The 22,150-nt window shown below is 51.1% G+C and overlaps 2 protein-coding genes across 4 annotated transcripts; both read left to right on the top strand.

The window, feature by feature from the left end:
• Window positions 1-530: 530 nt before the first annotated feature.
• IL17RC (interleukin 17 receptor C) lies at window positions 531-11,971 on the top strand. 3 transcript variants are annotated; one of them, XM_080914747.1, is made up of 18 exons: window positions 531-805; window positions 1,091-1,112; window positions 1,251-1,403; window positions 1,632-1,694; window positions 1,783-1,892; window positions 3,476-3,587; window positions 3,867-3,911; window positions 5,485-5,624; window positions 5,810-5,869; window positions 7,623-7,677; window positions 7,747-7,928; window positions 8,010-8,060; window positions 8,886-8,931; window positions 9,084-9,205; window positions 9,544-9,603; window positions 9,958-10,009; window positions 11,098-11,193; window positions 11,317-11,971. In XM_080914747.1, the coding sequence occupies exons 1-18, from the start codon at window positions 701-703 to the stop codon at window positions 11,907-11,909; spliced, it is 2,067 nt and encodes a 688-aa protein (XP_080770873.1). In that variant the 5' UTR covers window positions 531-700; the 3' UTR covers window positions 11,910-11,971. The 3 variants fall into 3 exon arrangements, with proteins under 3 accessions (XP_080770873.1, XP_080770874.1, XP_080770875.1); XM_080914748.1 differs by lacking the exon at window positions 3,867-3,911; XM_080914749.1 differs by lacking the exons at window positions 531-805; window positions 1,091-1,112; window positions 1,783-1,892 and having other exon boundaries at window positions 1,268-1,403.
• A 209-nt stretch (window positions 11,972-12,180) lies between these two features.
• On the top strand, window positions 12,181-21,982 carry CRELD1 (cysteine rich with EGF like domains 1). Its single transcript, XM_080914291.1, has 10 exons — window positions 12,181-12,887; window positions 13,286-13,368; window positions 17,109-17,219; window positions 17,507-17,598; window positions 18,531-18,707; window positions 18,792-18,887; window positions 20,341-20,424; window positions 20,567-20,662; window positions 20,801-20,935; window positions 21,357-21,982. The coding sequence occupies exons 1-10, from the start codon at window positions 12,714-12,716 to the stop codon at window positions 21,569-21,571; spliced, it is 1,263 nt and encodes a 420-aa protein (XP_080770417.1). The 5' UTR covers window positions 12,181-12,713; the 3' UTR covers window positions 21,572-21,982.
• Window positions 21,983-22,150: the final 168 nt, after the last annotated feature.

Here is a 22,150-nt window from a genome sequence, read left to right as displayed (position 1 = left end):
GTGGCCTGACTGCCCCTCCATCTCCCTGGAACTTAGGCCAGGCAGTGGGGAGCTCACTTTCTGGTGCGCTTTAGCACCAGCCCACAGTCTTCAGAGCTCCTGTTCTACTTACGAGGGTCACTGTCACTGAGGTCCAGAGAAGTATTTGAAGAACCTAAGCATAGTAAGAGGGGACCCAGTGGACCTTAGGATTCCAGGATCACACACAAAGTAGAAACACCAGGAAGTAGAAACATCCAGGATGCCACAAGCTTGGGGTCTTTCTGATCAGATCGATCAGAACCTTTGTTTTTCCGAGAGATCCAGGGTAAGAGTCCTTTACTCAGTAGTGACTCCAACTGTGCTGCCTCCCCAGAGCTCCTCCCAGGCAGGTGCCAGCCAAAACGGAGGAGGAGGAGGAGGAAAGGCCACCACCCAGGTCCAAAGCTGCTGGCTCCTGAGCCAGGAGTTGGTGGGAGGGACGGGACAGGGCGGGGCGGGAACAGCCATTGCCTGCTGGGAGCCAAATCGAAAGTACTCCAGCTGAAACTGGGCCGGGAACCCAGGCTCACTGGAGTGGGAAAGCATGACTTGAGAGAAATTCTAGCCCTTGCTCTCTCCCAGGGACACGGGGCTGACTGGCAGCAGGGGCGAGGGGTCTGCCCCCCCTTGGGGGGGCAGGACGGGGCCTCAGACCTGGGTGCTGTCTGGCACCTGGAAGATGCCTGTGTCCTGGTTTCTGCTGTCCTTGGCACTGGGCCGAAGCCCTGTGGTCGTTTCTCTGGAGAGACTCATAGAACCTCAGGACACTGCACGCTGCTCTCTAGTGAGTCGGGGACCTTAGGAGGCTGAGAAAGGCTCAGAGTTCAGCCTGTGCCTCTTCACAGCCCTAGTCTGGCTTCTGTCACTGCTTCCATCGGAACTGCCCTGTCTGGTCTGTCTGGTGCTGATGGGGAAAGAGAAGACGGAAAGAGGACAAGAATTAGTCTTGTCTTCAGGGAAGGGCTAAGGCTAGGGAGCCCCAAAAGGAGATAGGCAGGGGATAGGGGCTGTCAAGCGAGGAAAGGTGCTTCGGTTTAAGGGTGCGAACTGACTTTTCCTTCCTTCCCAGGGCCTCTCCTGCCACCTTTGGGGTAAGTATTGTCTGGTGGCTTTCAGGGGAGCTGAAGGGAAGCAACTGTCTGCTCTCAGCCGGAAAGGCTGAGCTCTCCTGCCCTCTGGAGGTATCAGACCAAACCAGCATCAGCTCCCACTTCACCCTTCACACCCAGATGGTGACATCCTCTGCCTACCTGGAAACATCGAGGCTGCCTCAGGCCCTGTGTTGGTGCCTACCCGCTTGCAGACAGAGCTGGTACTGAGGTGTCCACAGGAGACAGATTGTGCCCTCTGTGTCCGTGTGGTTGTGCACTTGGCCGTGCATGGTGAGTGAGGAAGCCTGGGACTCCGAGTGCACACGTGAGGCCACCTGGGGAAGGCATGGGGACTGCAGACTCTGTGGGCATCTGCAATGCTTAAGATACCCCCAGGCCAGCCTGCTTTCCCTAGGCCTCTGTTTATCAGTCATGATATCTCTGCAAGGGAACCTAAGCCTGAACCAGCCCAGAGCAGGTGCCTGACTTGGACTTTGCTCTCTTCTCTGCTTCTTGAAGGGCACTGGGAAGAGCCTGAAGATGCTGGAACACCTAATTCAGAACTCCAGGAGCCTAGGAATGGTAAGAAACCTGCTGGTCCAACTACTGCTTCTAGTCAGGGTCTTTCCCATGGCCCATGGCCTGGCTGACCCCTGCTTGTTGCTCACAGCCTCGCTCCAGGCCCAGGTGGTGCTGTCCTTCCATGCCTACCCCACTGCCCGCTGTGCCTTGCTGGAGGTCCAGGTGCCTGCTGACCTGGTGCAGCCTGGTCAGTCTGTGGTATGTGAAGTGCTCCTCCCGATGAGAAGAGCCACCCCCAGAATCCCAGGTCCCCAAAACAATCTCGTGCATTGTTTCTTTTAAGTCTTGGGTCTGATCTGAGCAGTGAACCCTCTCGACTTTTTGTGGTGGTTGTTTTCTGTCTAAAAAACGTGTGACTTGGTGAGAAATCACTAAGCAATTTTCTGGGACAATCTTGTTTCATATTCTCACCAGCAGCAAACAAGACTTCCAGTTACTCCCATCGTTGTCAACACATGGCACTTAAAATTTTAACCATTCTGCTGTGTGTGCCATGGTTTATAAATGGGGACTTGTGTGTACATGTGTGTGGTGATGGTATTTATATTTCTAAATTACATGTATTTATTTAGTGTGTGTGTGTGTGTGTGTGTGTGTGTGTGTGTGTGTATACATTAGGGGGTTCATATGGGGAGCAGAGGACAAGTCACAGAGTCAGTTGTTTTCTCCTTTTTACTGGAAGGGTCCTGGTGATTGAACTCAGGTCGTCAGGTTTGGTGGCAAGCACTTTACCTAACTTGCTGGGTAGTCTAGGTAACCTTGCCAGGTCGTCCTGCCTCAATCTCCTACATGCTCACACTGCAGGTCGGTGCCACTATATCTGAGGTTTATTACAGCTGTAATTTGTATAGCCTTGGTGACTGACAAGCACTTTTTACATGCTGCCTTAGTTAGGGTTTTGCTGCTGTGAACAGACACCATGACCAAGGCAGGTGTTATAAGGACAACACTTAATTGGGGCTGGCTTACAGGTTCAGAGGTTCAGGCAGGAACATAGCAGGATCCAGGCAGGTATGGTGCAGGAGGAGCTGAGAGTTCTGTATCTTCATGAAGGCTGCTATGAGGAAACTCACTTCCTGGCAGCTAGGACGAGGGTATTAAAGCCCACACCCACAGTGACACACCCACTCCAACAAGACCATACCTACTCCAACAGGGCCACACCCTCTATTAGTGCCACTCCCTGGGCAGAGCATATACAAACCGTCACACCTGCTTATTGGCTATTTCGACTTCCTTCATGAAATGTCCTTTGAAACTTTTGATTATAAAATAAGAACAAAGACCTGGGAATGTAGCTCAGTGGTAAGAGTTCTAGCTTAACATGCTCAAGGACTTGAGTTTGATTCCCAGCAAACAAAACACACACACACACAAACACATGGGCTTGTGTGCACACATGCATGCACACATTTTTAAGAATTTGCCTACTTCACAAAGCAGCCCTGAATACCATTGAAGTACGCCCGTGGGGGATGCTCCATGCTTGCACTGGAGTATCTATCTGGTCGTGTCTATGACAGCAGGTGTAGGCAGCAATTCGGATAGCCTGGTTAATCCCAGGCCTGGCAACATGTCTGTAGATGACACTTGCTTCAGAAGTGGGGACCTGTTCAAAAGAAGGAAACCATAGATAGATTTCACACTAGATGGTATAAATGCAGTCATTGGCTGGAAATGGGGCCAGTAGGTAAGCAGAGTGGTCTACTCACATAAGCCCAAGACCTTGGCCTGGATTCTGAGCCCTCTACCTCCAGCCATCCACCACCCTCTCCTCATAGGGTTCTGCAGTATTTGACTGTTTCGAGGCTGGTCTTGGGGCTGAGGTACGAATCTGGTCCTACACGAAGCCCAGATACCAGAAAGAACTCAACCTCACACAGCAGTTGCCTGGTAAGTCACCCCAAGACCTGCTTCCCCAGTCTATGGTCCCTTTGGCCACTCTCCATCTTTCTTGTCCCATCACTGTCAGGCAGGGTCTGAGCCCGCACCCTCCTTAGTCAGTTTCTTGTGCTTCTAGCCCCTGGGATAGGTGCTCTGTTGCCCTGTGGAAGCATGGGTGGTCTTCCGGGGGCAGGCAGCTCCTTTCAGTACTTCCCCATGGGTTGGACTGCTTCCCTTCTTTCCTTGGTCCCCATCCCCACTGGAGGTTTTTTTGTGATCTCTCCCCAGACTGCAGGGGTCTTGAAGTCCGGGACAGCATCCAGAGCTGCTGGGGTAGGGGCTAGGGACAGTGGGCTGGGTGGAGGGAGGAGCAGGATCTGTAGTTTACACAATTGGATGCTTGGGGTTGACATCGGCTCAGGGATGCCAGGTTCCAAAAGTCACAGAACATGTTCTGTCATTCATTTATACCCTCGTTCCACATGAAGTGCAGTAGTTACTTCATCTATGCCAGGTACTGGAACCATAAAGATGAATCATTTCCATATAGCAAGTGTTCATCAGTACCAGGAGCATCTAGTAGCCCAAAGCACTGTTAAGATTCTGGTGCCTTTCCTGATAGACCAGAGTGGAAATGGTACTAAATCTGAACGAGGCACTATAAAGACCAGGTTGGTCTCAGACTCACACAGACCCACCTGCCTCTGCCTTCCAAGGGCTGAGATTGAATGCGTGCCATTGTGTCCAGCAGAGTGTGCTGGTTTTAATGTCTCGTTCAGTGAGGTGATTTTTGTCTTGTCTTGCTGTTTTGGTTTTGACAGGATCTTGCTATATTGTCCATGCTGGACAATTTGCAATTTCCCGCCTCAGCTTCCCAAGTAGCCAGGGCAGCAGGCATGCTCTGCCTCATCTGGCTCAGTTGGGTTAGTGTTTACGTGACTTCTACAGCTAGCGCAAGGTGAAAGAGTAAATTATGCGGCAGGTTTTAAACCATTAAATAGTCTCCTCTCTTCTCTTCAACTCCATTTTCTTTTTGGCCTTCCTCTGGCATTCCATACAGATCACTAGACACCAGAGCCTTGAAAACAAACACACTGCTGGCATCTCATCTTGTTACTCAGTGGTGATTGCCTTCCTAGTCAACAAAGGCTGACTAAACACCAGACATAGAGACTAGAAGTAGATTGATAAGTAACCCTAATAAAACTTTCTGTCTTTATGGAAATGGGGGTTTGAGGGACGGTCCAGTAAATCCCTGGGGATGTAAAGTATACAGTATATTAGATGGTGCCGAGTTATGGAGAAAATTCAAGAGGGAGGGTTGGGAAGGTTGGGAGTTCCAGTAGTGAGATAGCCTCACTGTAATGAAGGATATGAAGGAGGAGCCCTGTATTTGAGAGACAGAGTTCCATAGAGAACAGCCTGTGCAAAGGCCCTGGGGCAGGAACAAGGCCAAGTGTGCTTAAGAAAATGAAGGTATCTTGTGTGTTTGCAGCAAAAGTTTTCGAGGCAGTGGTACTAACATTAGGTTTGAGAGGTCTCAGAAACTATCCTGGTTAAGGTTTTGCAAGCTATTGTAAAGATTAGCTTGTACTGGGATTACTATGTGGGGGCATAAGAAAAGTCTAGGGAAAGTGTATTTAGGAGGTAGGATTCTACTGGTTGCAGAGGAAGAGGAGCTGTCCCAAGATGTAAGCTGGAGCCTCTATGGGCTTGGCTCTGGGCTTGTGGCTGGGGACAGAGCCCGGTCTGAGATGTGGATATAGTCTGTCCTCCAAGGGCTGCCTAGTCTGAGGGTTTGGTGGAATCTCCAATGGGGTAGTTGGTGAGTTTGACCCAGGCTTGGCTGTGCAGAGGGGGTGAAGTCTGACCTTCCCTGTTTCTCTCTCTCTGCTTTTTCCACTAGCCCTGCCTTGGCTCAATGTGTCCACAGATGGTGACAATGTTCTTCTGATACTGGATGTCTCTGAGGAACAGGACTTTGGCCTCTTACTGTACTGGGATCAGGTCCAGGGTCCTTTCAAATCCTTGTGGTACAAAAACCTGGTGAGGCTTCTCCTTTAGGTCTGTGCTGATGCCCATGCTTAGGATGTAGCCAAAATATCAAAGGGGGCACCCAAAGCAGGACCTTGGCAGGGGGAAGGTCTGTCTGCCTGGTTCCTTGGACTTTCGACCTCCCCACTTCCTCTTCCTTAGCTTCTCTAAACTCACTCTGTCTGCTAATCCCATAGACTGGACCTCAGAACATTACTTTAAACCTCACAGACCTGGTTCCCTGCCTCTGCATTCAGGTAGGAGCAGAATTCAACTGCACATGGGAGATGGGCTGGGGAGGCATGGAGGACTGGCCTCCAATCTTCCGGGGCCACTGTTCTCCATACTCTGAGGTAGAGAGCATGGCCCCTTTGGGTGGCTGTCTGTCCCTTTGGGTGGCTGTCTGTCCCTTTGGGTGGCTGTCTGTCCCGTTGCTCTTGCTGTCCTGTGCCTTCTGTTTGTTATGTCCAGAATACTCCCGGTACTCCATCCACAGGACTGTTCCCTAATGCTCATGGCCCACCCACATATCCCCTCTTCCTTGAAGCCTTCCCCTGCTCCTCTATTCCCTCTCTGTGTTCCTGGGAAGGGTAGAACCCGTGCTATACACTTAAAGGAGCTCCGATCCTACTTTCCATTTATTGACTGTGTGACCTTGGACAAGACACTGCCTCCCAGTCTGCTTCTTATCTGTAATCTGGATAAAATGTACCACTGTAGGCCTAGTGTAAAGAATACTATAGGTCGCATCTAGATTTAAATCTGTGGACTGCAGCAGCTCCCTCTGATGGCACTTTGGTCACCCAGTCCTGGCCACTTGACTTCTCTCCGTCTTCAGTTCCTCTTGGGCCTCTCTCATCCCTCCTCTAGGCTGTCAGTAACCTCCACCTCCCTTCCCAGTGCCTTTCTGTCTTTCCCCTCTCCTTTATCAGAAGCTTGTTATAGCCAGCAGAGCCGCTCACCACGACTCACCCACCCTGCCTTTGCTCAGCTAGTTCCCAGCACCTCTTCCGCGTAACCAAATCTTCCTAACTCACATTGCCTCTTTACCAAAGCTTCTCCAGCATCCTGGCCTTTCCTGGTTCCGAACCCTCCTTGTCTTTCTGGCTCTCCTCTAACATTTGGCTTCTGTCTAATTTCTCTTTGTGTACATAAGATGCCCCCAGAAATCTTGGAGGTGGGTAACTGACTAACATTTATACATTTCATTCTTACTGAGCCTGTGAAGGAAAGCAAAGAATATCTCATTCAAATGCAGTGACTTTGCCGGAGCCCTGGACAGAGCCTGGCATACAGTGGGTGCACATTGTTGACTGCATAGATAAATGAACAAATCCCCAGTGCCAAACAGTGGTGAGACACACGGCACATTTTCAGGAAGTGTTTGCTGTGACTTAACTCTCTGTATCACCATGTCCCATGCCCACCACTCTCAAACAGTTGAAGAATAAATTAATATATTTTCTCATGGCATAGGTCTAAGCACATGCTAGTGCTCTAAGAAAAATCCAGCACAGCATTTGACACATAGTAGATATTCACAAAATGTTTGTGAAATGAATCAAAATGAATAATCTAAGGCTCATTGTGTATCCCTTGCCGCTAACACACATAGTAGGCACTCACTTAAAGTTGAGTGAAAAGCCAGGGGTCACAGCACATGTTTTTAATCCCAGCACTCAGGAGGCAGAGGCGGGTGAGTCTCTGTGTGAGTTCCGACCAGACAGGGCTATATAGTGAGATTCTGTCTCAGAAACAAACCAAAACCCATCACAAAGCACAACCAAAACAACCCCACAAAAGTCGAGAAAAGATGTCGATTGCAGGGTTTTCAGAGCAAACCCACATTTCTTTCTCTAGAGCTCTGTAAGGAGTGAGGAGCCTTATGAGAGCTTATGAAACCTGCCTCAGGGGACATGTCCTGGTGCCCAGCAGAGGGTCTGACACATGCTCATGGATGGCTTGGCCCAGTCAAGTCGACCTAGTACAGCCCCCTTTTTTGTTTCCCAGGTGTGGCCCCTGGAGCCAGACTCTGTTAGAACCAGCTTCTGCCCCTTCAGGAAAGGTGAGCAAATCTCCTAAGGCAGGGGCTATGGGAAGGTGGATGGTTAGTGACTCTGGCCCTCTGCTGCAGATCCCCGTGCACACAGGAACCTCTGGCACATAGCCAGGCTGCGGGTGCTGTCCCCAGGGAGATGGCAGCTAGATGCGCCTTGCTCTCTACTGGCTAAGGTGGCACTGTGCTGGCAGGCACCAGACCAGAGTCCCTGCCAGCCGCTTGTGCCACCAATGCTCCAGGAGAATGTCACTGTGAATGTAAGTGAGGTCAAAAGTTGGAGAGTGTGTGGGACCCCAGAGTCTCCCTTCATGGCCTTACTCATTCCCTGTTTTCCACAGAAGCCATATGAGTTCCTATTGGTGAGAGACCACCCCAACCTCTGTGTCCAGGTCAGAATGGTGATGAAATAACTTTGGGCCGAGGGTGGGACCCTGCACCGATCAGGCTATTACTTCACATGGACCCCTTGGAACTATGCACCCAAACATGCTTATCCCATGCAGACACATTCATACTGAAAATGAAAATATTTTTAAATTAAAAAACAAAAGCATCCATTGAAGATTTAGCTGGGCACGGAGGCTCATGCCCTACATCCCTAGCACTTGGGAGGCTGAGGCAGGAGGGTATATGGGCTCACCCTGAGTTTGAGGCCATCTGGCCTGACCTATGCAGTGAGTACCAGGCCAGCCTAGGCTACAGCACGACACTGTTTCAAAACAAATGTTGAATATCTACTATATGCCAGCCACTTTGAGGTTGATCTGTCAGTGAACAAAGCCAGCAAATGTCCCTATCCTCAGAGAACCCACTTCTTGGGAAGGAAGGTGAACAGCGTGCTTTAGAGAAACGTGTTAACGTGAAATCACATGCTCTGGAGAGAGGTGGAGGAATGGAGACTGTGATTTTCGGTGGGTGACTGGGCGAGGGTGAGAGTCTCCTCTTTGAGATGTCAGGCGTGAAGGAAACAGATGTGTCAAGTTAGGACAGAGCTTAAAGTTGTAAGTTCCATTAGCACAGGTGTCCTCCCAAAGCCTGGTCTCAGAGATGGGTGACTCCTGACCCTGTAGCCTGAACTCAGCTCTGCCTAACCTCAGGTCCAGAGTGCAGAGCCGGCCCAATGGGCTTCCTTTTGCCTGCACCCTCCCCATTGGATTTCCTGGCCCTGGCCCTTGCTTTTCCTAGTGCTCCTAACTCTGGCTCCTTCTAAGCAGGTGAGCAGCTGGGAGAAGGTTCAGCTCCAAGAGTGCTTGTGGGCTGGTGAGTGGGGCTTGAGGGTGGCTGGGACAGGGCCATCGCAATGGGACAAACCATGGAGGAGCTGGCTCCTGGGGGTCAATGTCAGGGAATGGGAAGAATACAAGTGACAACTCCCAAGTGGGTCTTCTAGAGTGGCCTCTCTCTCCTCCCAGACTCCTCGGGGCCCTTCAAGGATGATATGCTGTTAGTGGAGATGAAAACCGGCCTAAACAACACATCGGTCTGTGCCTTGGAACCCGGTGGCTGTACACCACTGCCCAGTATTGCCTCCACGGTGAGGACAAAGTGTTCTCCAGATGTTTCCAGTCTCATCTCAAGCGTGGTTTCACACACTTACTTCCATTCTTAGTCACCATATCCCAGGGCTCTGGGAATAGAGTGTGTGTGTGTGTGTGTGTGTATGTGTGTGTGTGTGTGCACATGTGTGTTTGTGCATGGATACTCTGGTAGACACTTGTTTCTATACACACACACACACACACACACACACACACACACACACCTTCTCAGTGGCTTCATACATCTCTTAGCCCCTCTCCACAAACAGTTCTGCTCTACTACAGCCCCTTAGATGCTGCCCAGGTGACAGCCCCTCCCCCTTTCACTTGGCAGAGAGCTGCTCACCTTGGAGAGCAACTGCTGCAAGACTTCCAGTCACACCAGTGTATGCAGGTGAGCTGGTGACAGAACTTGCCCCAGTACCTACATGTGTCTTCTTGTTCTATGTCTAGCCCTGGGTAGGTAACAGGAATATATCATTCCAATCTCTTTAATTGGGCTCAAGCCCAACTAAATGATACACACCCCCAGTCAGTGTTAGGTTCTAGAAAGAGCTTCGAGGAAGAATCTTCCAAGGCCCCATTTGGCATGGAGGGCAGCTTGGGCAGTTTGAGCAAAAGCAGAGGTATCTGCAGGAGCCTGCTCTGGGCACGGAAGTATGCATAGTTGAGGTTAGGAATTTGAATAAGCTGGCCCGAAGTTATTAGCTGTTGAACACCAAGCAGGGGGCCGGGTTGTGTCTTACAGCTGTGGAGTGATGATAACCTGGGATCGATATGGGCCTGCCCCATGGACAAGTGTGAGTATGAGGGGACCGGCTCTGCCTGTGGGCCAGCTGAGGCAACATATGTGATGCTTTGTCAGGCTCAAATAAGTCCCAGCAGCATTCCTTTAACCATTCAAAACCACAGAGAGGGAGAAAGCTGGTTCAGCTGGTAAAGGCATCTGAGTTTCCTAGGACCCACATGAACTGACTCTCTTGAGTTGTCGTCCTCTGACCTCCACACAAGTTCTATGGCACGTGTGCCCCTCAAGGGTGGGAGAGAGATGGTGGAGGGACAGGGACAAGAACACACTTTCAGAGATTCCAGCATCATTAAAAAGACGGAACCTGCCTCCACCAACAGAAATCTAAAAGGACAGAGCCAGTATGAGCTGTTGAATGTTTGCAAGTGTGAGCTTACAGTAGTAGAAGCTATCTGGAAGCACTGAGCCAACATGAGGGGTTCAGTGCAGGGATTGGGGTAGCCAGGACCTGGGCGAGATGAGTTGAAGGGTTCAGGGGAAAGGTCGTAGACACAACATACTGGAGTCTGAGCTAGTTGAAAGGACTCACATTGCATGTTTAAGACTGGAGTACATTTCTGAGTTTCTAAAGCTGTCAGTTTGGTTGGAGGATCTTGAGAAGATGGGAGACCCAACAGGGATGTAGGATTTTATGTCCCCAGCAACACCAGCTTCCTTGAGGGCTGGAATAAACCTATGTTAAGCAGATCTTGATGGCTCCCCATTTAGTGAATGGATCAAAGGCAGAAAGATGGGGGCTATTGCAATCATTCGAGGCAGCAAACTGAAGGGGCTGCAACCCTAGGCTTAAGGGGCAATATCAGCTGACATCTGAATACTTACAAGGCCTGGCACTGTGAAGTGTTTTATGTGCAACCCTATGTATGCACTTGATGCCCGATGCCGTTATCCATATTTATAGGCACGAGAACTGAGGCAGGTCACACAGACACTTGGAGCTTTTTCAGTGCGCCGGATCTGGCACGTGTGACTTTGGGACAGATCACTTCATGTCTACACACTTTTTTTTTTTCCTCCGTAAGGTGGAGTGAAAGATATACGGTTTCTAAGTAGCCCATTATCATTCCCTGTCTGTTCCAGACATCCACAAGCGCTGGGTCCTAGTGTGGCTAGCCTGCCTACTGTTGGCTGCGGCGCTTTTCTTCTTTCTCCTTCTAAAAAAGGACCGCAGGAAAGGTGAGTGCTTCCCAGACCTGGTTTCCCAGAGACAGCCTCAAACGGTGGCACTGGGCTCTATTGGGTGGAGGGAAGGCAAGGTCCAGGCTCACCCTCAGGAGCTCTACTATCCATCCCCACCAGCGGCCCCTCGCACCCGCACGGCCCTGCTCCTCCACTCGGCCGACGGAGCAGACTATGAGCGTCTGGTGGGCGCGCTGGCGTCCGCGTTGAGCCAGATGCCACTGCGCGTGGCCGTGGACCTGTGGAGCCGCCGCGAGCTGAGCGCACACGGTGCCCTGGCCTGGTTCCACCAGCAGCGGCGCCGGACCCTGCAGGAGGATGGCGTGGTAATCCTTCTCTTCTCGCCCGCGGCTGTGGCGCAGTGTCAGCAGTGGCTGCAGCTCCAGACGGTGGAGCCCGGGCCGCATGACGCCCTCGCCTCTTGGCTCAGCTGCGTGCTGCCCGATTTCCTGCACGGCCGGGCGATCGGCCGCTACGTCGGGGTCTACTTCGATGGGCTGCTGCATCCAGACACTGTGCCCGCCCTGTTCCGCGTCGCACCGCTCTTCGCCCTGCCCTCGCAGCTACCGGCCTTCCTGGATGCACTGCAGGGAGGCCGCTCCCAGTCCCTGGGGCGACCGGCGGACTGGGTGCAACGAGTGACCCAGGCGCTGCTAACCGCCCTAGACAACTGTACCGAGAGCCCGGAAGCCCCGGGCTGTTACGAGGAATAGGATCTGTGACCCTGCCCTGCACTCGAATAAAGGCCGATGCAGTATTCGTAACTCTTCTTGTGTCTGCTTGGAGGATCCGCTAGCAGAGCCTTTAACCCCGCGGCCCTTTAATGCCTGGACAGGTGCAGCCCGGAGCCGCTTCTGGTTGGTTAGTGTAGGGTGACGCAATGGCACATGGCTTTCCACCATTGGCTGGGAGAAGGCCCCGCCCTCCGGACTGCGGCGTTGGAGAAGGGTGTACTTTTTGCCAAGGCAGTGGCGTTAAGGAGACTCGGCCCAAGCGCCCGGGGCAGGGGCGGGGACATTTTTTTTCTCCTCCTCTAAGGTCTAGCGGGGTTTGGATCCTCCCAGTCCTGTTCCAGGCCGTGCCTCGGTCTCCCAAAGAGGCTCTGAACTTGACCCCTTCTCTTCATATCCGGATCCGGGCTCCTCCCCCAGGACCGCCCATCCGCCTTTCTCTCGGAATATTTTGGGATCTAACCCTCTCTAATTCTGGCCCCTAATAACTCACTGAGACCCTAAAACAATGGGCTGACTCCTATTCTTTTGCCAGCGATCCCGACCACCTCCCTTACGGTAACGGAGAAATAATTTCTCTGTTGGAATTATAGATTAGGCTCTTTTCCCCTTTCCAGCTCTTCTGCTTCCAGTACCCCCAAATCATCCTCGTTTGTAATTACGTAGGTCTGGGGGCTCTGAGCCCCAGGGCACCTCAGAACCGAGCCGAGCCCTAGTCCTTACAGCCTGGCTTTTCCAGTGGACCCTCCCCCTGCTTTCTATCTGCACTCCCCAGCCTGGGAAAAGATGGCTCCACAGCCCCTGAGGGGCCTGGTCCCATCTCTGCTCTGGTGCTTGAGCCTGTTTCTGAGCCTCCCAGGACCTGTCTGGCTCCAACCCTCTCCTCCTCCCCATTCTTCTCCCCGAACTGAGCCCCATCCATGTCATACCTGCCGGGCACTGGTGGACAGCTTCAACAAGGTGGGTGCACTAATAGCCTCGAGGGAAGGGCCCAGTATTGGAGAGCAAGGAGCTCTCAGAGCAAATCTGCATGGTCTCTAGTCCCAATATGGGTTGGTGCTTTAACTGTATGGCCTCGGATAAGGTGCTTCACAGTGCCTCAGTTTCCTGGTCAATAACATAAAATAATGAAACGTTAGAATGCCAGGCCAGGTGTGACGGCACACTCTTCTATTCTCAGCTCTCCGGGGGCAATGGCAGTTGGATCTCTGAGTTCGAGGCCAGCCTGGTCTACAGAGCGAGTTCTAGAACAGCCAGGGTTACAACAGAGAGACCTTGTTTCAAATATGACAACAAGCAAACCAAAATGAATGTGTCCAGCTCTGTACTTAGATATTCCTAATTTCTTCCATATCCAGGGTCTGGAGAGAACTATCCGGGACAACTTCGGTGGTGGGAACACTGCCTGGGAGGAAGAGAAGTTGTCTAAATACAAGGACAGGTAAGAAGGTGTGTGTGCATGGGGGGCCGGGGGTTCTGTGGATGGTTGGAATAGATCCTCTGTGGAAGCATTTCACTTCCAGATCCAGAACAGCAGATAAGGAAACCAATCCCCATCTTCGTAAAACTTGCTTTTCAATAGACACAAAGAGAACACACTACCTGTCAGCTGAAGAACAAGAATGTGGGTAGAGCACAGGTGGGTGGGAGGTGTTCAGGATGGTCCATTTGAACAGTAGCAGGGCTGACTTTACGTTTCTCCCAAAGGTGGTTGGAGCAGAGTGAGCAGAAGGCCCTAGAGAGGAGTTTAGATGTCTTGAATGTGAAGCTAGAATAGGGCCATGGATTGCCTGGTACTGGAGTTAGAGGCAGTTGGGAGCCACTGTGTCCATGGTGGGAACTGAATAATTGCTGAGCTTCTCTCCAGCCTCTGGTCTTAAGTGAAGAGATCACTCACACTTTGTGAGTACAGGAAGCCAAGGCAGCATGGACGGAGTGGGGAGAGCAGCTAGGGGGTGGGAGGGGAGCTTCTTTAGTCTAGGTATAAAGGCAGCATGGACTAGCAAGACTTCCAGTGGTGTATACAGTGGAAACTAGTTGAGATCTGAGCATCCTTTGGAGATCATCAGTTGACATGATAGATTTTTTTTTTTATGGGGCACAAGGGAAAGTACTACAGACACCTGGGAACTAGGTGAGTTGTGCAGGTGTTTTCAGACTGCAGAGAGGCTGTAGGCAGGGCTGGGGTCAGGTCAGACCCCTGACCATGGTGGGGTGAGATGTGCCCTGGACGTCCAGGTAGCTTCTATCTCATTCTGGAGCTGGAGGGACAGGAATTGAAGAGGCCCTCCAGCATTTCAAGGTCACGCTGAAGGAGGGGTGGCAAAGAGTTGGGGTTTGGCCGCTGGTGTGGTCTCGCTGTTTTCACAATTTCTAGAGTTGCTCTTCTCTCCCTACCTGATGCTTGGTTCTGTGGTAAAGGCTGGATGATGGTTCCCACAAGGGAGGAAAGCTTGTTTTTTCTGGAACTCCAGCCATTCCTTTCCCTCACTTTCTTCATTTAGGAAAGCAATAGAACCAAGAGTACTTCTGCTGTGTAATGGCTTCTGGGTTCTTCTCTCTTTTCCTTTAAAAGTTTTATTCTATTACATATTTCCTCCACTTTTGATACTAGGTCTTACTAACTGTCATGGCTGGGCTTGAACTCACAGAGATCCTTCTCTCTTTGCCTCCACAGTAATGGGACTACAAGTGTGTGCCACCACACTTGGCTTCCTCATTTTTAAAAATATTTATTTACTTCATGTATATGAGTACACTGTTTCTGTCTTCAGACACACCAGAAGAGGGCATCAGGTCTCATTAAAGATGGGTGTGAGCCACCATGTGGTTGCTGGGATTTGAACTCAGGGCCTTGGAAGAGCAGTCAGTGCTCTTAACCACTGAGCCATCTCTCCAGCCCCGGCTTCTTAATTTTTTTTGTCATTTGTTTATTCTGTGTGTGTGTGATTGTGTACACAGGTACACAGCTTTCGGGAGTCACTTCTTCCCCACTGCTTGAGTCCTAGGGACCAAACTCAGGTTCTCAGGTTCGGTCTTGGTGTGATTGCCTGTACCTCTTGAACCGTCTTCGTGATCCCCAATTTCCTCTTTTCCTTTCTCCTCTTGTTTTGTTTTGCTAAATTAGCTCCTCTAGTACGCCACTGTGTCAGACCCTTTAAGTACATGATGTGATACATGTTCATTTTTAATATTTTAAATCCTTTTATTTTCTGAGATTGTAGTATAAACTTACGTTATATATTCGAGTGTGTATACATGTGTGTGCACATGCTTATATATGCTCACAGTATGTTGACTCCAAATCTCTTCCCATTTATTTATTTTCGAGACAGGGTTTCTCTGCATAGGCCTGGCTGTCCTGGAACTCACTTGGTACACCAGACTGGCCTCGAGCTCAGAGTGCTGGAACTAAATGTGTGTACCACCATGCCTGGCTGTCCCACCTTGGTTCTCTCCCTGAACCTGGAGCTCAGTAACTTGGTTATTGTGCTAGACGGGAGACAGGGATCTGCCTATCTCTGACACTCCCTGCATCACCCCCTTCCCCCATGCCACACTTGGCTTTTACGTGGGTGCTGGGAGTTCAAGTTCAGGTCCTCATCCTTGTTCAGGAGTCAGTTTACTGAGTGGGTCATCTCCCCATCCCCCACATCATATTTTATGTCATAAGAAAATTCTATTTTTGAGATATGATCTCATCTAGACCAGTTGGGGATGACCTTGAACTCCTGATTTTCCTGCATGTACTTCCCAAGTGACGAGATTGCAGGTGCAAGCCACCACATCTTGTTTGCATGTTCATTTCATAAATACACATAAAAGAACATAACAGGCTGGGAATGTTCCAGAGTTGTCAGAGTGTTTGTCTCGAAGGCACAGTACCCTGGGCCCCTTCCTTAGCACCTAGTGAAAACAGGCACCGTGGTACACACCTGTAATTCTAGTACTTTGGAGGCAGAAGCAGGAGGTTAAAGTTGTACCCAGCTACATGGCACATTCAAGGCCTGTCTAGGCTACACAGCTAAAAAGAGAAAAAAAGAAAAGGAAAAAAAATCACCAGTGGGACATTTAGTAATTCTCACCTCTGTGCACTTCCAAAACTTTCTCACTTTTGATTTTGCTTCGGGCTGGCCTCTAACTCAGTGATCCTCCTGCCTCAGCCTCCAGAGTGCTTTGATGACAGATATATGCCACTACTTTTGGCTTTAAAACATATTCATCACCTAAAAGAAATCTTGTGCCGTTAAGCAGCTGGTCCTCATCTTTCCTCGAGCTCCGACCACTCCAGTGTTTTCTCATCAGGCAGAAACCAGTGTGGATTTCCTGATTCCTTTGCCATCCTGAGTCATGCAGCCTTTTGTGTCCGGCTTCTTTCACTTAGCATAATGTCTCCCCAGCTCCTCCCTATTGTGTGGTTTGTGCAGCACATGACTTCATTCCTTTTATGGCTAAATAATTCCCTATCGAGTGTGCATGGTTCATTTTCTTTCATTGGTTAATGGATGGTTGAGTTGTTGTCTACCTTTTGCTCATTATGAATATTGTGGCTGTGAGCATTTGAACACCTGTTTTTCCTTTGGTTTTGCGAATGTGACCAGGAGAGGAAGTGCTGAGTCATGGTGGCTCCTTTTAGCTGATTGCACCATCTTGCAGTGCAGAAGGGATTCCAGTTTTTCTGCATCCTTGCCAGTGCTGGATTATATTGACAGGAGGTGTGGGGATCCTCTTTCTACCTCTGAGCTGCCCCTCCCAGCCTCATGGTGTAACTTCAGTCCTGTCTTCCCAGCTCGGCTACCCCTGCTATGCCAGGTCAGATGCAGGAACTGAGGACTCAGGATTCACAGGCAGAGGTGTTAACTGTTGCTACTTGACAAATGGAAAAAAAAAAGAAGTGTGCCCAACATGGTGGTAGTGCACAGTGGCAGGTAGAGGCAGGGTAGTTCTAGGCCATCCTGGGTGACAAAGTGAGAACCTGACTGCAACCGAGAGGTGAGAAATAGAAACAAGAAAGGCTTCGTGACATGCCCAAATCACACAGCTAGCTTCTGACCTAGGTTTGTCTGATCCCCAGAGCCTAGAGCCTGTCTGTTATGAACGCTCCATGGTCCCTTCCTTGATACTGTCACGTGTGAGGGGCGGGTGGACAATGTTCTTACCATCCCCGTCCTGTGTGCTCAGTGAGACTCGTCTGGTGGAGGTGCTGGAGGGCGTATGCAGCAAGTCAGACTTCGAGTGCCACCGCCTGCTAGAGCTGAGCGAGGAGCTGGTGGAAGCCTGGTGGTTTCACAGGTGAGGGTGGGAGGGGTGGGAGGGGTTACACACAGGCCCTGGGGTTGTGGCTTTTACTTGACCAAGAAACAGTTTGATGGCAGCCTTCCAAATCTAGGTCTGAAGACTTGCCTCTGGGTACCAGGCGCACAATCTAGGCCTGTTTACTCTTCTGCCCAAAGGGCCTTGGTCAAGTTGACGTATGCTCAAGTTGAGCTGAATTCCAGAGTCAGGGGGAGTAGGAGTAGGTAGTCAGTCCCACGCTGTCAGCACCCTGGCCTTTCAGCCTTTCTGCCCCCTACTCACAGGCAGCAAGAAGCCCCCGACCTCTTCCAGTGGCTCTGTTCGGATTCCCTGAAGCTCTGCTGCCCCTCCGGGACTTTTGGTCCCTCCTGCCTGCGTGAGTCTTTCTTGGTCCCCTAAGGGAGTGGGAGGGGACTGCTGAGGCCAGGGAGCCAGGGTTAGCCTGAGCCAGGTGCACTGTAGCTGTAATTGTTACTAAATTCATGTTGCCCTCACCCATGCCTCCTTCATTCACATGTCTGATCAGACTGGGAAGGGGCAGGCACATGCCCTGAAGCCCCCATTGTCCCCATCTGTCCACCTCCATAATACCTAGTAAAGAACTTGGTACAGTCCTGTGCTAATGAACTTATTCATTTAGCATGTTACTATTAGTTGTTTGGTTTTGAGCCTGTGAACCCAGACTTTGAACTTGTAGTAATCTTGAGTTAGTGTTCTGAGTGCTGGAATTGCAGGCGCGTGCCACCATGCCAAGTTCCTAGCCCTCGTTAGAGCCATTTCTCCTGTAAACAAGGTAAAGGGTTAGATGCTGGGGTGATGGATATAGTCCTTAGAAAAGATGTGGAGGTACAGGCCTGCAATGCTAGCATTTAGGAGGCTGAGGCAGGAGGATTTTCAGTCTGTTCAGATAAATTCTCTGGACTTCCTAAAGATTGTGTCTCAAGCACAAACAAGCCTCCCCCCACCCCGTGTGTGTGTGTGTGTGTGTGTGTGTGTGTGTGTGTGTGTGCGTGTGTGTGTGTGTGTGTGTGTGTGAAGAATAACTGAGTTTGAGGCCAACCTAATCTGTATGCCGAGTTCCAGACCAGCTGGAGCTACATATGTGAGACCCTCTCTCAAAAAAGAAAAAGTAGGCAAATAAAAATAAAGTTTAGCCAACTGTTTTACAATAGGCTATATTTCATATAGCTCCTGTGTGGATAATAAAATTAATTTTTCTTTTTAAAAACATTTAGAACCACATAGAAAATAGTCTCTTGGATGACAAAGTTGTGTATAAGATCTCACCCAACTGATGTCTGCCCACAGCATGTCCTGGGGGCACAGAGAGGCCCTGCGGTGGCTACGGGCAGTGTGAAGGGGAAGGGACTCGAGGGGGCAGCGGGCACTGTGACTGCCAAACCGGCTATGGGGGCGAGGCCTGTGGCCAGTGTGGCCTTGGCTACTTTGAGGCGGAACGCAACAGCAGTCATCTGGTATGTTCCGGTAGGTAGCCAAAAGATGTGGTGTGGGGCGAGGATAGCTGGAATACCTGCCTGCCCATCCTTACACTGTCTGCTTTTTACCCAGCGTGCTTTGGTCCCTGTGCCCGCTGCACAGGACCTGAGGAATCCCACTGTCTGCAGTGCAAGAAAGGCTGGGCTCTGCATCACCTCAAGTGTGTAGGTAAGGGGGGAACATGGTGGGGGGGGAATGCAGGCTTTATTCTTATATACACATATGCCGGCCTACACCATTTCTACCAGCACAGTCCCATTCACATAGGCACATAGGACCCTCAGCCTGGCTGGAAGGCAGTTACAGAGCAGAAAGACCTGCATGCAGTGGAAGACTCCTGTCCACACCCAGCTCAGTGCAGGGCACTGATGGATCAGGAGTACCTTAGAAGAGGTGGCCAGGTCTTTTTATTTTGTTTTCTCTGTATAACCCTGGCTGTCCAGGAACTCTGTAGACCAGAATGACCTTGAACTCAGAGATCCAGCTGGTTCTGCCGCCCGAGTGCTGGGATTAGAGGGATGTGCCACCACGTGCCAAACAAATCTTACAAAAACAAAGCAGCAGCAAAAAAATCGAGAGTGGGATTTAAAGTCTAACAGTGAGATGACTCGGCAGTTAAAGGCGCTTGCTGCCAAGGCTGAAGCCGGGAGTTTAGTCCCTGGGACACACATGCTGAAAGGAGAAAACCAACCCCAACAAGCCGTCCTCTGATTTCCAGATGTGTGTGTGCCATGGCAGGAGTGTACCCACACATACATGTATACATGCAGATGTGTGTGTGCCATGGCAGGAGTGTACCCACACACATACATGTATACATGCAGATGTGTGTGTGCCATGGCAGGAGTGTACCCACACATACATGTATACATGCAGATGTGTGTGTGCCATGGCAGGAGTGTACCCACATACACATGTATACATGAAAATGATAAGTACACTTTTTCTTAAAGAATGACAGGATTTTAAAGCCAGGTACGCATGCCTAGGATTTAGCTCTGGGGTGGTGGAAGCAGGGAGATTAGGAGTTCAAGGGCATCCTTGGGGACAGTAGTTTCAGGCCAGCCTGGGTCGCATGAGACCCTGTTTCATAAATTAAAAAAAAAATGTTTTTTAATATACCATTTAAGAATACCACTTACCAGCAGGGTAAGTGGTAGCACGTGCCTTTAATCCCAGCATTTGGGAGGCAGAGGCAGGTGGATCTCAGTGAGTTTGGGGCCAGCCTGGGCTACAGAGAGAATTCTAAGATAGCCAGGGTTACAAAGTGAAACAAACTCCACCAAAACCAAAACAATGCCCCCCCCAACCTTTTCTTCTCATAGTCCTGATGTGAGTGGTCCAGGTTAGCAGTTAAAGCTGTCTTGTCAGTCCCTCAGGGACCCAGGTCCCCTCTGCCTATGGTCATCCCCTTGGGTAAGTCATACGGGTGATGCTGAGTCATGACCACCTCCTGATTCAGGTCTCAGCGCTCAGGAAGAGAAGGGGCTGATGGCTTTTAAGTAAAGGTGGGATATGCCACTCCCCTCTCCAGCCCTATCAGAGGCTGCAGGGCAGACAAAGGCTTGAGTGGCTGGCTAGTCCTGCAAAGTGACACTCCCAACCTTTGCCCTCTTCACAGACATTGATGAGTGTGGTACAGAGCAGGCCACCTGTGGAGCCGACCAGTTCTGTGTGAACACGGAAGGATCCTACGAGTGCCGAGGTCAGTGTCAGCTGCTGAAGGGAGAGGCGGGGATGGAAAAGAGGGAGAGGAGATGGTGCTTTGCGCCTTTCCCTTCAAACTTACGCCTTCTCAGGCTCCTGAGTCCAGGGGGGACCTCTCAGCTCCACCCTCTCTTCTTCAGATTGTGCAAAGGCCTGCCTGGGCTGTATGGGAGCAGGGCCAGGGCGCTGCAAAAAATGCAGCCGTGGCTACCAGCAGGTGGGCTCCAAGTGCCTAGGTGAGTGTTCTGTCAGAAGGAGCTGGCATGTGGGAGAGGCGAGGGAAGGCGCATTGAGACGGTGGGGGAGGGATGCAGTCTGGGGTGCTGTGTGGGGAGCTATGGCAGTCAGCACTCTGACCTGTTCCCCACCCCCAGATGTGGATGAGTGTGAGACGGTGGTGTGTCCAGGAGAGAACGAGCAGTGTGAAAACACGGAGGGTAGCTATCGCTGTGTCTGTGCTGAAGGCTACAGTCGGGAAGACGGCATCTGTGTGAAGGAGCAGATCCCAGGTAAGCAGGGTGGGAGGCTGGGCTGGTCCTGAGAGAGCAGACAAGTCTTCCGTCAGGCCCCATTCCACGGCTACCCAGCCCACAGAGAGGCTGCCCCGAGACCCAGTCCCTGTGCATTCTCAAGGTTGGCTTTTGGTGGCCTCACCTCCATGTAGAAAGAGAAGTAGATTTGGCACCAAAACTCCACCTTTCTAAGCCCGTTTTCTGATGGCCATTAGCATCCTCTTCAAAGCATTGAGCCACCCCTTCACCTCCCAGCTTCCTTCAAGCTTAGGGTGGTAGCCCCTGCAGAGGCTTTCTCAGTAGTGAATGCAGCTTGTGCTTGGTGAGCTAGGTGGGCCTGGCAGCAGTGGGGGTGTAGGAGTTGTGGGTGGCTCTGGGAACTGCCAGGAACCAGGCAGTGACAGGTGCACCTCTGCAGAGTCGGCAGGCTTCTTCGCAGAGATGACAGAGGATGAAATGGTGGTCCTGCAGCAGATGTTCTTTGGTGTGATCATCTGTGCACTGGCCACGCTTGCTGCTAAGGGTGACTTGGTGTTCACTGCCATCTTCATTGGAGCCGTGGCAGCCATGACTGGGTACTGGTTGTCAGAGCGAAGTGACCGTGTGCTGGAGGGCTTCATCAAGGGTAGATAATCCCTGCCACCACTTAACAGGATTTCCTCCCACCCAGACTGCCCCTAGGGATTACTTCTCTCTCCCACTGGATACCTGGGCAGCATGGTTTCTCTTTGAGACTTTTACCTGCCTTACTGAGCAGCCCAGGACCCCAGTGACCTCCTGGGGGGTGGGGGTGAAAGAGATCCTGAAGCTGATGCCATGAGATCCTTGCCTAGGGGACTGGCAGGCCTCACAGTGTGTGAATTCCGAGACAGTTTCTCCCTGGGGAGGTTGCAGGTGGGCTCTGCCCCTGCTCAGGATGAGAGGCAGCCCCGCAGGGGTGGCCCCGTAGGCTCCTGCCTGGTGCATGCTGCCAGCTCCTGATGTGTATTCACCGCCCACACCCCAGCCATCGACTTATTTATTCATCTCAGGAAATAAAGGACGGTCTTGGAAACTGGAAAAGCTTCAGTCTTAACAACCCACCACTGCCACTGCAGAGTTTTCTACAACGCTGGGAAATCAAGGGCTGCCACAATAGAGGAGTCCTGAGAAGGGGCTGGAGAGAGAGATCAGTTGTTAGGAGCAGTTGCTACCCTTGCAGAGAATCCAGGC

Source organism: Micromys minutus (genome assembly GCF_963924665.1).
Source record: "Micromys minutus genome assembly, chromosome: 3".
Classification (NCBI taxonomy): Eukaryota; Metazoa; Chordata; class Mammalia; order Rodentia; family Muridae; genus Micromys; species Micromys minutus.
The sequence above is the reverse complement of the archived record's forward strand: the minus strand, read 5'-3'. Positions and strand labels throughout refer to the sequence as shown.